Source organism: Pinus tabuliformis, chromosome 4_2 (assembly GCF_031772625.1).
Source record: "Pinus tabuliformis cultivar Carrire ecotype Pingquan chromosome 4_2, CPIR1, whole genome shotgun sequence".
Taxonomy (NCBI): domain Eukaryota; kingdom Viridiplantae; phylum Streptophyta; class Pinopsida; order Pinales; family Pinaceae; genus Pinus; species Pinus tabuliformis.
In genome coordinates, this window is record NC_142304.1 from 735294427 (window position 1) to 735310336 (window position 15910).

Here is a 15910-nt window from a genome sequence, read left to right on the forward strand (position 1 = left end):
CAATTCCCAACACCTGTGAATAACCATTTTCTACCAACCAAGCTTTGTATTTCTCCACCGTGCCTTCTTCATTCATATTTTTCTTAAACACCCATTTGCTTCCAATGGGTTTCCTTTTATATGACAACTCCACCAGATCCCAAGCCTCTTTTTTGTCCAAAAATTCCATTTCATCAACCATGGCCTCCTTTGAGAGTTTTTCGTCCTCTAAATCCACTACCTCCTCTATAGTTCTCGGATCATCACTAGTAATATATAGAGAAAAAATTGAATAGAAAGTAGAGGGATTATACCTCTCTGGCTTCCTTCTATCTAGAAATGATATTCTCAAAACTGTAGTGTGTGCCTATTCCTCTTCTGATTCATGTTCTATTGTAGAGTCTGATTATTCCTCCTTCAATTCAAACTCTATCTTCTCAGGTTATTTTCATAGGGCTTCATGTTTAATAATGTCTTTCACCTCTCTAAACACCTCATCTCAGTTGTACACAACCTTCCTTGTTTCTAGGTTCCAAATCTTAAAACCTTTTAAACCACCTTACACCCAATATAGATGCACCTTTCATATTTACTATCCAACTTGCTTCTTTTCTCCTTTGGATCATGTAGATATGTATCACATCCAAATACCCTAATATTTGTGATAGAGAGTTTCTTACTAGTCCATATCTCATGTAGAGTCTTATCCTCCAATCGTGATCAAGGTGATCTGTTAAACACGTAACATGCAATACACACTATCTTTACCGATAATTCTTGTCCTAACTTGGTACCACTGAGCATGCTTCTTGCATTCTCCATCAACGTCTTGTTCATCTTTTTTGCAACTCCATTTTGTTGAGGTGTGTATGGATTAGTATTCTGTCATTGTATACCACACTTCTTACAAAACTCTTCAAATTACTTCTTGCAGAACTCTCCACGATTATTTGTCCTCGACAACTTAATCTTCTTCTTTGTATGATTTTCTAATAGATCCTTAAATTATTTAAACATGTCAAAGACTTTAGATTTCTTATTAAGGAGATATATCCATATATTCCTCGATAAATCATCTATAAATTAGACATAGTACACAGACTTGCCCAATGATTGAGCCGACATAGTTCCAAACACATCACTAACCACAAGCTCTAATATACCTTTTGGACTCTTAGCACCAAAGGTGAAATTCACCCCATTTTTCTTCCCATATGCACAACATTCATAAAAATCAAAATCTAGAGAAAAATTTAATATATCTTATACCATACGATTACCATGCAATATTCGAAGGCCATTCTCTCCAATGTGTCCAAGTATTTGATGCCATAACATATTCTTTTCTCCAAAGACTAGAAGATTTTTTTCTCCACCTTCAAGAACCACATCACTGTTAAAAAGATCAATAACAATACTAATCAACAACTTATACATAGTTTTGATCTGAACTCCCAACATCAATACCAGCCCTACCCAAACCATCTTGCAGGTATCTTTCTCGAACCTTTTTTCTACATCTGCATCATCCATCTTACTTACATAAATCAAATTTTTGGCTAATGCGGGAATATGAAAAACACTAGGAAGTGTTTTAATCCTTCCACCTTAAAACTTGAGTTTTACTTTTCCACGTCCTATGATTCTATCCTTTATGTCATACCCTAGGAAGACATCACCACCATCATATTTCCCGTACTCATAGAACCACTCCCTATGGGGAGTGAAGTGAAAGGATGCACCTGAGTCAATGAACCATGCCTCATGATCTACGCATGTACTTGAAGAAAAAGCCAAGTACACTTCCCCACCTTCATTTGAGGTGATTTTCACCTTTGGAAAAGGAGCATCATCAAATCCTTTTCCTTTTTCAAGAGCTATAGATCTACAATCCCTTTTGTAGTGCACCTCCTTTCCACATTTCCAACATACCTTTACATATTTTCCTAGAGATTTAGATCTCCCACTTGACGACTTATTTTTGTTTGTAATCTAGGTTTTTTTCTAAGAGACAAGGCATCTCCATATTTTTCCATATCATCTCCTCTGATAGCAAGGATGAGACTATTTCATCAAACTTTAAGGTAGTTGTATTGCTACATATTGCAACAACTTGAATATCCCACAAGTCTCATAGAGAACACAACAGATTGATGCACTTATCTTTGTCTAAAACTTTAATACTAATAAATGATAGTTGGCTTACCACAGTAGTAAAAGCATTTAGATCCTTTGTTATCGAGTCTTCATCATTCATCCTCAAGTTATACGACTTTTTCTGTAGGAACAATTTGTTCACCAATGACATGGATTGATACAAAGTCCCTAACTTGTCCCACAAAGCCTTTGTCATATCTTCCCCTAATACATTCAACAATATTGAACCTAAGAGACATAATCATGTTATGCTCTTCACCTTCCAATCCAAATTCACCCAGTCCTCTGCCGACATTCCTATTAATGTCGTACCTTGATCTATAGTGATCCAATGATATCTATCCACCAATAGATCTTTCATCTTGAGCTTCCATAGCTGAAAAATTTGTCCATTGAGTTTCTCAATCTTTATATTTCCAATGTTCACCATCTTATTTCACCGCAAGAATTGATCCCGTAGATCTCCCACTGTAACAAGTTCTACCATAGGCCTGATAAAAACCCGTCAACAACAAAGGCATCCCTTTGAAGCTGAAACAACTCTGATACCAAACGAAGGTCTTAACACTCTACAAAAATTACATGCAAATGAAATCTTAAAACAGAAAAGAAAAATATACAATGGCGAGAACATAAAACAAATATAGAGAGAGATTTTCCCTAGGATCCCAAAACTGAGAATACTAGACTGATTTTTCATTATATCCTTTTCAATGTTACAATACATATATATACATGTTGAAGAATTCATAAACCCTAATCCATCAACCATGAATTAGACAAGAGTGGTCCATACCTTCTTTGAAGACTTACACCTGAAACATTTGGAAATATAACATCATCTAAGCCTTGTTGAATAATGCCAAGATCTTTGTTGTCCTTCTCTTTGTTCTCTCTCAACAATATTCATTCAACATTTGTTAGAGCCATCTCCTTGATCAAAAGGCTTTGGATATCCTTCATTAACATGTCCCCAAAGATCATGAGAATGTAACAATATTCTCATTCTAATAAACCACGAACATATTTTTCCGCAAACAAAATAAGGACTTGTAACTCACCAATGCATATATTCAATGCCACCTCTCATGGATAAATAAAATCTATTGATATCAACCTAAACATACAAAAAGTACATCAACAATTATAGAGCAATTATGATTTTTAGCCTAACACTATACATCGTACCAAATTATCCACACTTGGTTTTCCATGATCAACACGCAAGACCTTCATACGTTGCACAAACCACAACAACTCTTCTTTGAAGTACTCTTCAAAGAACAAGGTAGTAATCTCTGAAAGAGGAAACATAAGAGATTAATAGTAAAATAAATAAGGTTTGGGGAAGCCAATCCTCATCCAGATATTAAGCGCAAAGATATTTCCAGCGAAGAGGAAAAAACTTCTATGCTTGGCAATCAGTGTGCAGATTCACAATGCCTTCTCTATAATATCTATTATGTCGCTATTTTAATCAATTTCATATTTAATATTAGCTAGAATGACTGTTGGACATAATATAATATTCAGCCGATGGTCATTGACAGTAATAATTACTGGAATACGGACTTGAGAGGGGGTCCAAATGAGAGAATCCGAGTCTAAATGTCAAAAACCCTTTAAAAAAAGATCGGTGTTCTTCCTTAATTTTGATGAAAAAAAAATTTTGATGTCGTTATACTGGCAAGTCATTTTGATGTCGGTGTTCTTTGCTGGCAACCTTTATCTTCAACAATTACACTGAAGGCACATAGCTCATCACAAGGATCCTTTATCAACGAAAACACATGCAAGAATACATTACTCCAATTGAATTGAAGATGCCCTCTACTTGATGACGACCTGAACCACAATGATAACAATATATTCAACATAGACTGTGCTAAATTCAACTCTACGCAAGTTTCCAACTCAGAGAAAACACAGAAAAATAATACTTCTACACCCTCTACGTTAGCATATATACAGGGTAATAACAATCAAAGACTCAAATTATCTACCTTGGCCCTTCCTTGGGGAGTCAAGCCCAAATAGGTTCTCATATGAACAAAGAAAAGAAATTGGAAGAGTAAATATGGTGGATAAATTAGTCACAAATTACTTATTTTACACAAAATCAAAATACAAGTCACATAAATAATATTTTATAAGATGTAATAATTTCTAAAATGAAATATTATGGTTGAAAAAATACCTCAACAATATAATCGACACAACAAACCATTCCTACTTATATACTATATACCATTCCTACTTATATACTATATAGATAATGTAAACATCTGTGCCAAATGTGGAGTGATCAGATTCCAATACTGATATGCAATGCATAGATAAAATTTGCTTGTTGATAGGTGTTTCTATATTAGAATAAAAAGATTTATATATTTTTTAATAAAATTCAAGCACACCGCTCATCTCGTCTTTAGTTAATCTGCTTGGCTTTAATGGACCCATCCAATCAACACTGCCCTTCTTGTCAGTGGGCTTAATTTTATTTTCTATTTTCACCTTCAACCCAATTTCTTCTCCCAGGGACTTTATAACCCAGTTCATTCTGATCATCTTGCGAGGACTTTATAACCCGTTCATTCCGATCTCACAAATTTGGAGCTTAATTTTATTTTCTATTTTCACCTTCAACCCAATTTCTTCTCCCAGGGACTTTATAACCCAGTTCATTCTGATCATCTTGCGAGGACTTTATAACCCGTTCATTCCGATCTCACAAATTTGGAGCTCGTTAGCAGCATCGGTCCCCTCTATATTATTATCAGATTGGATACATCTTTTGGAGCTATTATGGGTTCAAATATCAAATCCTTCCGGGCATAAATATTTTCTCAAATTACATAGTCCAATTTTACAACTAATTAAATATTTTATTTTGAAAAGACATATGTAAATAAAAATCCCTCTATATTTTATTGTGGGTTTGGGATTTGGGTTATTCGATTTTTCAACTTAGACACCGCTTCTTCCTCATCCACAAACTAGAGTAACACTATCTATACATACTTTTAAATGTATGTAGTGGTGGATGATGCATTCACAGTTCATTGTTTTTTATTTTATGGACGTCCATGAAACATAATTATCAGTTTACGTGAAACCACAAAATAATGGTAATTACAATTGTATATTTGGGGTTGGGCTAAATTCTTAAATTTACTAAAACTTTGTTTTTATAGTATAGTTCTATATTTTTAATTTGAGTGGTTTTTTTTTCAATTTAAAACAAAATCTACACAGGCTAAATTGTGCCCTCTTTTATTTCAACTTCGAGAATACACGTTTAACATCAAAATTAATTAAATTACTTATTTATTTAACAATAATTAATTATATTTAATCATTTTTTAAATAATTACCATAGATTTATTTGGATCTAAGTATAAATTTAGCATAGGCTAAACGGGATTAAATTTTTTCAAGTAAAAACGTTTTTAAAATGTAAAATTTAAAAAAATGCATTTTTCTTAGCCTTTGATACATCTCAATAACTTATCCTAGTTTTCTATATATATAATCTGTAATTTTTTATTGTTTAAATTGTATTTTTAAATGCTACATAAAGTAACTTAAAAATGTAAGTCCAAAAAATATTTGTTGAATTTCAAGGAAAGTTGAAAAAAAAACTTATGCCTAAGAAACAAACAGAATGTAAAAGAGTAAGACTACTTCAAATGTTTCAACTATTTTCCACATTAAAATTGTTTTTTTTGTTATTGAGACATTTTTAATTATTAGTGAATATAACTTAATCTTGCATATTAAAATATTTCATTGATAAACTATCTTGAAATATTTTTTTATTATGAATAATTTTAAATGCCCCATATCAATTTCATATTAAGTATGGAATGAATTCACATATCTTTCTCTTATTATCTTTATTAGGAAGTACTTGATATTTTTTATTTTATTTTTTAACTTTCGATTACTTTTTTTCTTTGGAAATTGAATATTTTATTTTATTTTATATGCAACAATAAATATTTTCTTTTAATGTTTCTTTCTATGTATATATATATATATATATATATATATATATATATATATATATATATATATATATATATATATATAGATATAAAGTTGATATTGAGGTAAATTAGTTAACATAGATATTCAAATAGTTTATTTAAATCTTGCTTTAGAATATTTTTGAAAAATATAAGGTTTAAACATCTTACTCACAATTTTTTCACTTCTAATTACTTTATCTATTTTTAAAGTTATATGAAATTATATTATGTTATGTCAACGTCAAAATATTTTATTTATGACTATGAATAAGTAAAATATTTTTATCACATTGGATTGTAATATTACCACAAATAGAGTAACCATAGTGATGTTGGGATTAACAATAATATAGTTGGGATTATTGATGTTTTATAACTGACATTGTTTATTTATCTATATAATATTTTATTTTTATTTTAAAGAGACAGACATCACTTTCATACTCTACTATAGAATACACCTCTCGGCACAATCATATTGACTAATGTTTATTAATTTAATTTTTAATCACATAAAAAAATAAAATTTAATTAGATTGAATAATCTTTAATAATTCAACTCTTAATTGTGTAGAAAAGATGGCAAAGTTTATTTCTCATAAGTATTTTTTTGGGATTATCTTCTTTATTATAGTGTGATAGAAATTACTTTTCATATGGTATTTTAAAAATCTCTACATAAAAAATATCTATGTGATATCTTAAAAATCGCTACATAAAAAATATCTATGTCGACCTAATAGGGATAGCCAATGATGTATTGTATGAAGTAGACTTTATCGAGTAAAGATGTAAAATATCTATGTGATGTTTTAAAAATCTCTACATAAAAAATATCTATGTCGACCTAGTAGGGATAGCCAATGATGTCTCTCATAAGTATTTTTTTGGGATTATCTTCTTTATTATAGTGTGATAGAAATTACTTTTCATATGGTATTTTAAAAATCTCTACATAAAAAATATCTATGTGATATCTTAAAAATATCTACATAAAAAATATCTATGTCGACCTAGTAGGGATAGCCAATGATGTATTGTATGAAGTAGACTTTATCGAGTAAAGATGTAAAATATCTATGTGATATTTTAAAAATCTCTACATAAAAAATATCTATGTCGACCTAGTAGGGATAGCCAATGATGTATTGTATGAAGTAGACTTTATCGAGTAAAGATGTAGAAGATGCAGAAGCTATGGTAATATGAAAAACATTTTATTATTACTTTTATTTTTAATAAAAATTATTCAAACAATTAAGTAAACTAGATTAATGAAAATGTCTAAAACTAATGACTATGACTATGAAAATTCGAAAGGAACCATAAAAACTAATGACTATGACTATGAAAATTCGAAAGGAACCATAAAAACTAATCATGAAACTCTAAATGAAACGTGACAAATCCTCTTTGAAGTCTATATTGATTTGAGAATTATATATACCATTTCAAAATTGGTATTTATTATTTCGGACATCATAATAAATCAAAGTTTGAATTTAAAATTTATTTATTAACATTTTTTTTGAAAATTTGTAATAAGTATTTTGGTTTTTGGAAATATTTCATTGTGAGATGTTTTTTATGTTATTTTTGTAACCGTTTATTTTATTATTTTTGTAAATATTTTATGTAAATAATATGAAACTATAAATGATGATTAGATTGGGTAGACAACACATGTTTAAAACATGTGGAGGAAGAGTTGTTTGTGAAGTGAGTAAACAAAATCCATTTCATTAACTTACTACTTTTCTCTGTGCTAAATTTATGACCTTGTTGGTACAAGCATTGAAGGTAGTATGTGTTGCGTGCTGGAGGGGGACGAGCTTATGTAGTTCTTGTCAGAGGGAGACGTGTTGAGGATTCAACACAGAAAAGGACAAGATACATACATTGAAGGCATTCGAGCATTGGGGGTAATATATACACAATTGGGGCGAATTCAGAGGAAGTAAGCATGAGTGTTGAGAGAAACCCGAGACAAGGAACAAGCGCAGGTATGTACAGATAGATAGGTAAGGAAAAATGGCTCATGACAGAAATGAATAATAGGTGGAGTAACTAAAAAGTACTCTAGATTCCTGTGTCATATATTAGGTGGCGACCCCAGCTCTCTGAAATCTCATGAAGCCTATGAGATTTCATGTGTGTACATTCGTAACAACGAGAACATGTGCACAATTTTGGTAGTAGGAATGTGGATCTCGTTTTCGAATTTAAATTGTTTTTCCATGGGAAGTTAATTGAACGACGAGTTGGTTATTTCATATGTAAGTTAAGAGTCTGGACTGCAAATACATGACAATATTATTTTTTGAGATACAAAAATTTATTTTCCATAAAATTATAGAAACATATAAAATCAATTTTATATATATATATAATGTTTATTATTTTTAATATATATTTTTTTTATTCCACTATAACATTTTTATATTTAACCATTTGGAAAAATAAATATATGGTGCACTAAAGGATAGTGTAGCCTACAATCTAAAGATAAAGGATAGTGTAGCCTACAATCTAAAGAAAAAGGATTGCTTGATAACATTTAGATCCTTTATACTAATGGAATGCCTTGTAATTCCATACACACAGGTTTATAAATTTTGAAAAATACCTATACAGAAGAAAAATATGTTTCGTTTATAACTTGAACAATTGTGTGGAAAAGTGAAGGTTGTTGTGAGACCATGGCGGGGTTTCTAGGTCAGGGTTTCTAAGCAACTGTTACAGACACAGAGCTGGAAGCGAATAGATCGAGGCTAGCGGTTTTACTCAGAAGGGGACAAGAACTGACCCTCCATATGGTCAACGAGGGGTCCATTGGGACCCCTACCTTTAAACAAATAGTCATGCAGAAGCAGAAGCAGACAGCGCAGGAAGGAGTCAGAATTTCAGGATATGACAGGCTCAAGCAGAACAGCGGGAAAAATAAGGAGAAAAAACAAGGAGAGGTCAGAGAGCCCAGCAGCAACCCACAAGTCAAAGGAAAAGGAAATGAGGGTTTGGAGAACAGTGGAAAAAATGACACTACAGGACAAAAACTTACAGTTAATAATGAAAAACAGTCAAAGGAAAAGGGGGAACAAAAGGTAGGCTCCCAGGGGAAAGAAGAAACGGAAGGGGAAACCAGCTCGAACCCCAGCAGCAACCCAACAGCAAGCGGAACCTGCAAACCTAAAAAAGCAGATACCCTTAGAGTTGTCATAACTGATCCGGAGATCCAAGCATATCGAGAGCACATGGCAGAACATGCAGTCATTTGCAAGTTTATGGGCTTGTGGCCAACTGAAAGAGCATTATGTCAATGGATACGACAGCAATGGAAACCCAAGGGAGATGTGAAAGTACACTTAGGAGCAAAGGGCTTCTTCGTTGTAGTTTTTACCAACCTAGAAGACAAGGATAGAATTTTTGATGGAGGCCCGTACTTCTTAGCTTCAGTTGGTCTCTACATGCGACCATGGAAACCAAATTTTGTTCCAGAAAAAGAAACCTTCACTCAGGTACCAGTATGGATCCGCTTGTTTTCTCTTCCCATATACTATTGGGGTCTGTCTGCTCTGAAACAAATTGGGGATCAGCTGGGCACCTTTATCAAAGCCTCAGAAGCAACCATACAAAGAAAATACACCTCGTGTGTGAGAATATGCGTGGAAATGGATGTATCAGGTGCTCTACATGAGGGTTTATGGCTAGAGTATAGGGATGAGGATTACTTCCAAGCAATAGACTATGAACAAATTCCTTTTCGCTATCGAAGATGTCATGAGCATGGACATCTAATGAGGGAATGCCCTCTGAATAAACAAGAAGAAGTTACTAAGACAGAGCAAGCAAACAGAGGCAGAGATAACTTTGTAAAACCAAAGATAAGACAAAGAGCCAACCGAAGAAGAACAAACAGAATAGAAACAGAACGAGGTCACCACAGTAACACTTTTGAAATCTTAGAGTTAGATACAGACTCAGAGGATTTGAATAAAGTTCTAACTTCAAATGAAGGGCTAACAGGAAAAGCCGAGCAAACTATAAAAGAAACAGAAGAAGGCATTATTAGCACAGAAGTCCAAATGAAGGGACAAATAGAAGAGCCAGAGGAGGATACAGACATGCTTACCAGCGATGGAGGAAGCGATGACTTAGAGTTGGAGGAGGTTCTAGCACAGGAAGGGATGAACCTACCAGTCATGGCCGAGAACTGGAAAGCACGAGGCATAGAAAATGTACCGGAAGAAGAGATCAGGAAGGTCAATGATCTATTTATAGCAAGGCAGAAAGCGGAGTTAGAAAGACAAAGTAGAAAGCTAGGCATAGCAAAAGGAGCTGGGAACCACCCAAAGAGTCTGCTCTGCAACTCAACAAGCTCAAAGCAAAGGAAGAAGAGAGGCCGAAGAACAAGTGGTGAGGCTCTGCAGGAGCTAAGGATAATAATGATAAACTCAGGGAAGATGAAGGCTCTAAATGCCTTCCCATCTTACCAATAATTCTTCTAGTTAATCATGAAAATCATTTCATGGAATGCAAGAGGGCTAAACAGCCAAGCAAAGCAGAGAATTTTGAAAAGAAAATTTCAGAAAGAAAAACCGGACATCATATTCGTTCAAGAAACTAAATGCAGCAATACTAGCATGGCTAACATCAGTAAGAAGCTCGGCAATCACATAGAGTATATGGAAGTAGAGAGTCAGGGACGAGAAGGAGGTTTAGTCACTATGTGGGACTCGAGGATGATTCAAGTCCTCTCAGCAGAAGCAACCAAAGCATTCATAGCCGTGGAAGCCCAACCCACAGGTAACTCTGAATCCTTCTTATGCACAAATGTTTATGGACCGCAGAAGATAGAGGGTAAAATAACCTTTTTGAGTTCTCTGTTAAGTTTGATTTCTAGGCATCCATATTCCAAATGCATTATGGGGGGTGACTTTAACATGATAACTACCCTTCTGGAGAAAAAAGGGGGAATAAGAAAACTCAGTAAGGATGCGGAATTATTTACAAATTTCATTGACAATGCTAAACTGGTGGATATCCCACCAAAGAGTGGCACTTTTACATGGAATAACAGACGAGGTGGTGACAGGCTGATTGCCTCTCGTCTGGATAGATTCCTCATCTCTGAGAGCATCATTATGGATGGTATTCTAGTTGATTCAGACATCCTTCCAAGTGGAGGATCTGACCACTGGCCAATATCTTTAATAGCAGCTATCCATGGCACTCCAAGGAATAAACCTTTCAGATTCGAAAAATTTTGGTTGGAACACCCCAACTTCCTCAATCTAGTGGAGAAATGGTGGTCTGAACCTATGATTGGAAGGGGATCCAAAATGTTTATTCTTCAGAAGAAATTAAAGTACACTAAAGCCAAAATAAAAGAATGGAATATTACGGAGTTTGGAGATATTTTTAAGGAGAAAACCTTAATAGAAGATAAACTGGAACAAATACACAAAGCTTGGGCTTCAGGGCACAATAGCGAGGAGTCTGTAGAGCAGGAAAAAGCTTTGACTCATCAGTGGCATACACGCTGTCAGCAGGAAGAAACTCTCTGGAAGCAGAAATCCAGAATATGGTGGCTAAAAGAGGGTGAGCAGAACACCAAATTTTTTCACAGATCTGCTCTAGATTACAGGAGTGCGAATAAAATACTAGAACTCAAGGATGAGAATGGGGAAACTTTAAAAAATCACCAAGACATAGCGGCTCTACTCACTAGGCATTTCAGCATTATTGCCCAGGAACCACAAGCAAACAGAGAGGATGCTATAAAGGAGCTCATTACGGCCATTCCCAAAACTATTACCAACGATCAGAACTCAGCCCTCAGTAGAGAAATCACCCTAGAGGAAGTGGAAGAAGTAGTCAGAAGCATGTCAAGTGATAAGGCCCCGGGACCGGATGGTTTCACAATTAATTTTTACAAAGCTTGCTGGAACCTAGTGAAACATGAAGTTTGGGAAGTTGTAGAGGACTCTAGGTGATCTGGATCCATCCTCAAATCTCTTAATTCCACCTTCATAGCGCTTATCCCAAAGATGGAAGAAACAAACACTCCTGAGAAGTTTAGACCAATTGCTCTGTGTAATGTCATTTATAAAATCATATCGAAAGTTATAGCTAATAGACTGAAGCCAATTCTTCCTGGCCTCATATCAGAAGAGAAATCGAGGTATGTCGAAGGGAGACAGATATTAGATAATATTCTTCTAGCTCAAGAAATGATCTACACTCTTCAAACTAGAAAATTAGCAGGGATGTTAATGCAGCTTGATCTATCGAAAGCCTATGACAAAGTTAGCTGGCAATATCTAGAAGCCATTCTAGAAGCCTTCGGTTTTTGCAAGCAATGGATCAATTGGATTCTAGCCCTCAGTAAATCCTCCAGGTTCTCGATCCTTGTCAATGGATCCCCCTCTGCACCCTTTTCACCCACTCGTGGAATCAGACAAGGAGACCCTCTCTCACCCTTCCTGTTCATAATCCTCATGGAAGGACTCAGCAGACTCATAGCCAAAGCGAAAAGGGAAGGGAAGATCAAGGGACTTCAGCCTCTCCAATCCATTCCAGCTACCACACACCAACAATTTATGGATGATACTATGTTACATGGAACCCCCACAGTGAAAGAGGCTCTGGCGTTTAAGAAAATCCTTGATCTATTCAGCAAGGCATCAAGAATGGAACTTAATTTTTCCAAGTCCACGATTTTTTTCTTTCACACCCATCCAGCTATTCAGAAGCATCTCTCTAATTTAATTGGTTTCAGAAAAGGTTGTCTACCATCAAGATATTTAGGAGCACCTCTAACACTTAAACCCTGGAAAAAAGTGCACTGGGAGAAAATCTTGGCTAACCTGGAGAAAAGGTGTAAGCACTGGACGCACAGGGCACTTAATTTTGCTGGGAGATTAGTCCTCACCAAGGCGGTTCTGCAGGCTATCCCGCAGTACTTACTCTCCATGCTGTCGTCCCCCAAGGGCATCCTTCAACAAATTAGAACAATCCAAAGATCCTTTTTATGGAACGGGAATGGGGAAAAGAAAAAATGGGCGCTTGTGGCATGGCACAAACTCTGCAAACCGAAAATTTTGGGAGGCCTAAATCTGGTGGATCCTTCAATCATCAACATGACTTGTGGAGCAAAACTCTGGTGGAGATGGATAAAAGAGCCCCATCTTCCCTGGGCAAGACATTGGAAAGAGAAATATACCCCAGAGTGCAACAATCAGGATCTTATTAGACTTCAGGAGGTCCCTGAGGGTTCCCCCATATGGAATCTTGCTAGGAAAAATCGCAACTTGGTGCAGGAAAACAGTTTTTGGGAAATTCGAAATGGGCATTCAGCTCTTTTTTGGGAAGATGCTTGGCAGCAACTCCCAAAACTGGAAAAGCCAGAGCTCGCTCTTCTCAAGTAGAAATGCCAACAAGAAGGCCGATACAAAGTCCAACAGTACTGGAACCAGAATGGCAGGGATCCTAACTGGAGAGAATGGATAAACTTCAACTTCGACAACAGCAATGGGGAAAACGACAATACAAAGCATCTAATTGATCAACTTCTCAAAAGGAAGATAAGGAATACGGAAGAAAAGGACCAGCTTCGATGGGGAATGAAAGGTAGCGAAAACTTCTCACTCAAGGAAGTCAGGGAACTGATAGAAAATATAGAGCAGAGGGAGGTAACGCCTTCGAGTCATAAAGTGTGGGACAACCTGTTTTGGCCAAAAATCAAAACTTTCCTCTGGCTTTTAATGAGGAAAAAAACCTTGACGTGGGAAAATGGGTCTTCCAGATGCCCAATGTGCCTAGCAGAGGAAGAAACAATAAACCATTTATTCAATTCCTGTGACTGGGCATGTCATTTATGGAATTGGGCGGAGGGTATTTTGCTAAATTCTAACAGAAATAGGGAGTCCATCCAAGATACCATACAAAATTGGCAGAATAATTACTCAAAGAATCCCAGAGTCAACAACATTTGGAAAGTTATGCCAGGTTTCTTAACATGGACCATATGGAAGGAGCGTAACAGGAGAATTTTCCAAGATGAATACAAAAATATAGAGCATTCCATAGATACTATTATGATAAATATCAGACAGCTAATTCAAGTGAAAGTCAAAGCGGAACCTAATGAGCAGCCTTCGTCTAGTGACTTACGCATTTTAAAACTCTTCCAGCTGGACATCAACCAGAGCATGCCCACATCGAGAAGCCAGCAGAACCCAAATTCTGAGTCCAACAGTTGGAAATATCCGCCGGTTGGTTGGCTGAAGTTGAATTTTGATGGCGCGTCCAGAGGTAACCCTGGGATGGCGGGTATAGGAGGCATCATAAGAAACCATGAAGGAGACATTCTTCATATTTACTGCAAAGCTCTGGGAGAAGGGACGAACAATGAAATGGAGTTTGCAGCCTTAGAACAGGGACTACGGATTCTAAAAGACATGCAGAATTGTACAGCGGTGGTGGAAGGCGACTCAGCCCTGGTAATTTCTGTGGCAAAGAAAATCTATGGCGGAACCAAAGCGAGCAAAGCAACGAAACATTGGAGATTAGCAAAGGTGACGGAAAACATAGCCGAGTTAATCAGCGGTATGAGAGGGTTAGTCTTCCAGGCGGTGAGATGCAAGGCGAATGCGATAGCGGACCACCTAGCAAATCATGGCATCGACAACCAAAATAGGGAATGGGACAGCTGTTGGCAGCATGTGAACTGTCCAGACCTGAAGGAGAAATGCATCCAGCTGGCCAAACAAGACATGGAAAATGCCAACCGAGCTTAACCGGAAGGTGCTCGGCTTCCACGCTTTTCTATGATGGGGCACGCTGGAGTGGCTACGGATATTAAAAGTTGGCAGAGGGCAGAAGGACAGGTAATTCCGGTGCGTTTATGGCAATAGAAGGGGAATAAAGGAAACAAATCTAAAATGATGTGCCGCAACGATCACCGCCGCCACCACAGCAAGTTGGCGAACACTTGGCACTTTCTGATTAGAGAGAGAAGAGACAACATTTATGTCAAGGTTTTGATACATCACACGGAAAACACAGCTCTATGCAGTAACAATTATGTTAGTACATCCACGTCGTTTCGGGAGGATCGGGTAGTCATGGGCAATATCCTCCAGAACAATTATTTAACAGCGAGTAGAGGCAAAGGCACCATCAGCATTTTTCAGTGCATCGTTCCGGTTCATTTACGTTCGGCTCTCTGTGCCTGTTCTCACGTCGCAAGTGTTAAGCTAAGTATGGAAGGTGACGGCTGCCGCAGCATCACTGCGAACATGGAGCTCAAGACAGCGAGGGAAATGTACGAGACCAGAACCGCGTCGAAGAACAAGCGCAAATTGTCTGACCTGGAGGCTTCTGTGAAGGAAGAAGAGCGAAAGCGGTCTGAGGAAGATATAGCGCAGGAGGTTGATTGGCTTCAGGATCCTGGTACAGTAACCAAACGGGCCACACAGTTTGTGCGTACTCAGGCGGAAAGCTGGCGAGTAAAAACCCTGCTGGCGCGTGCTCTGGATTCGAGGGAAGACAGTAAGAAGCTGCCTCAAAGTGACCAGGTCATCCCTGAGGCCCAGATGAAAAGTTTATATGGCATTTATGAAGCTCTGGATTTCAAAATCACGGCGGTGCATGAGGTAGTAGATTCTCTGTCCAAGAAGATGACGGTGCTTATTAAGCTCCTCAGGCAGACGCTCAGTCCAGAAGCTCGGCAGACTGGCGGA

General features: G+C 36.5%; 1 protein-coding gene across 1 annotated transcript; it reads left to right on the plus strand.

The window, feature by feature from the left end:
* The first annotated feature begins 14167 nt into the window (after window positions 1-14167).
* On the plus strand, window positions 14168-14965 carry LOC149171706 (uncharacterized). Its single transcript, XM_089426057.1, has one exon. The coding sequence runs from the start codon at window positions 14168-14170 to the stop codon at window positions 14963-14965; it is 798 nt and encodes a 265-aa protein (XP_089282183.1).
* The last annotated feature ends 945 nt before the right edge of the window (window positions 14966-15910 follow it).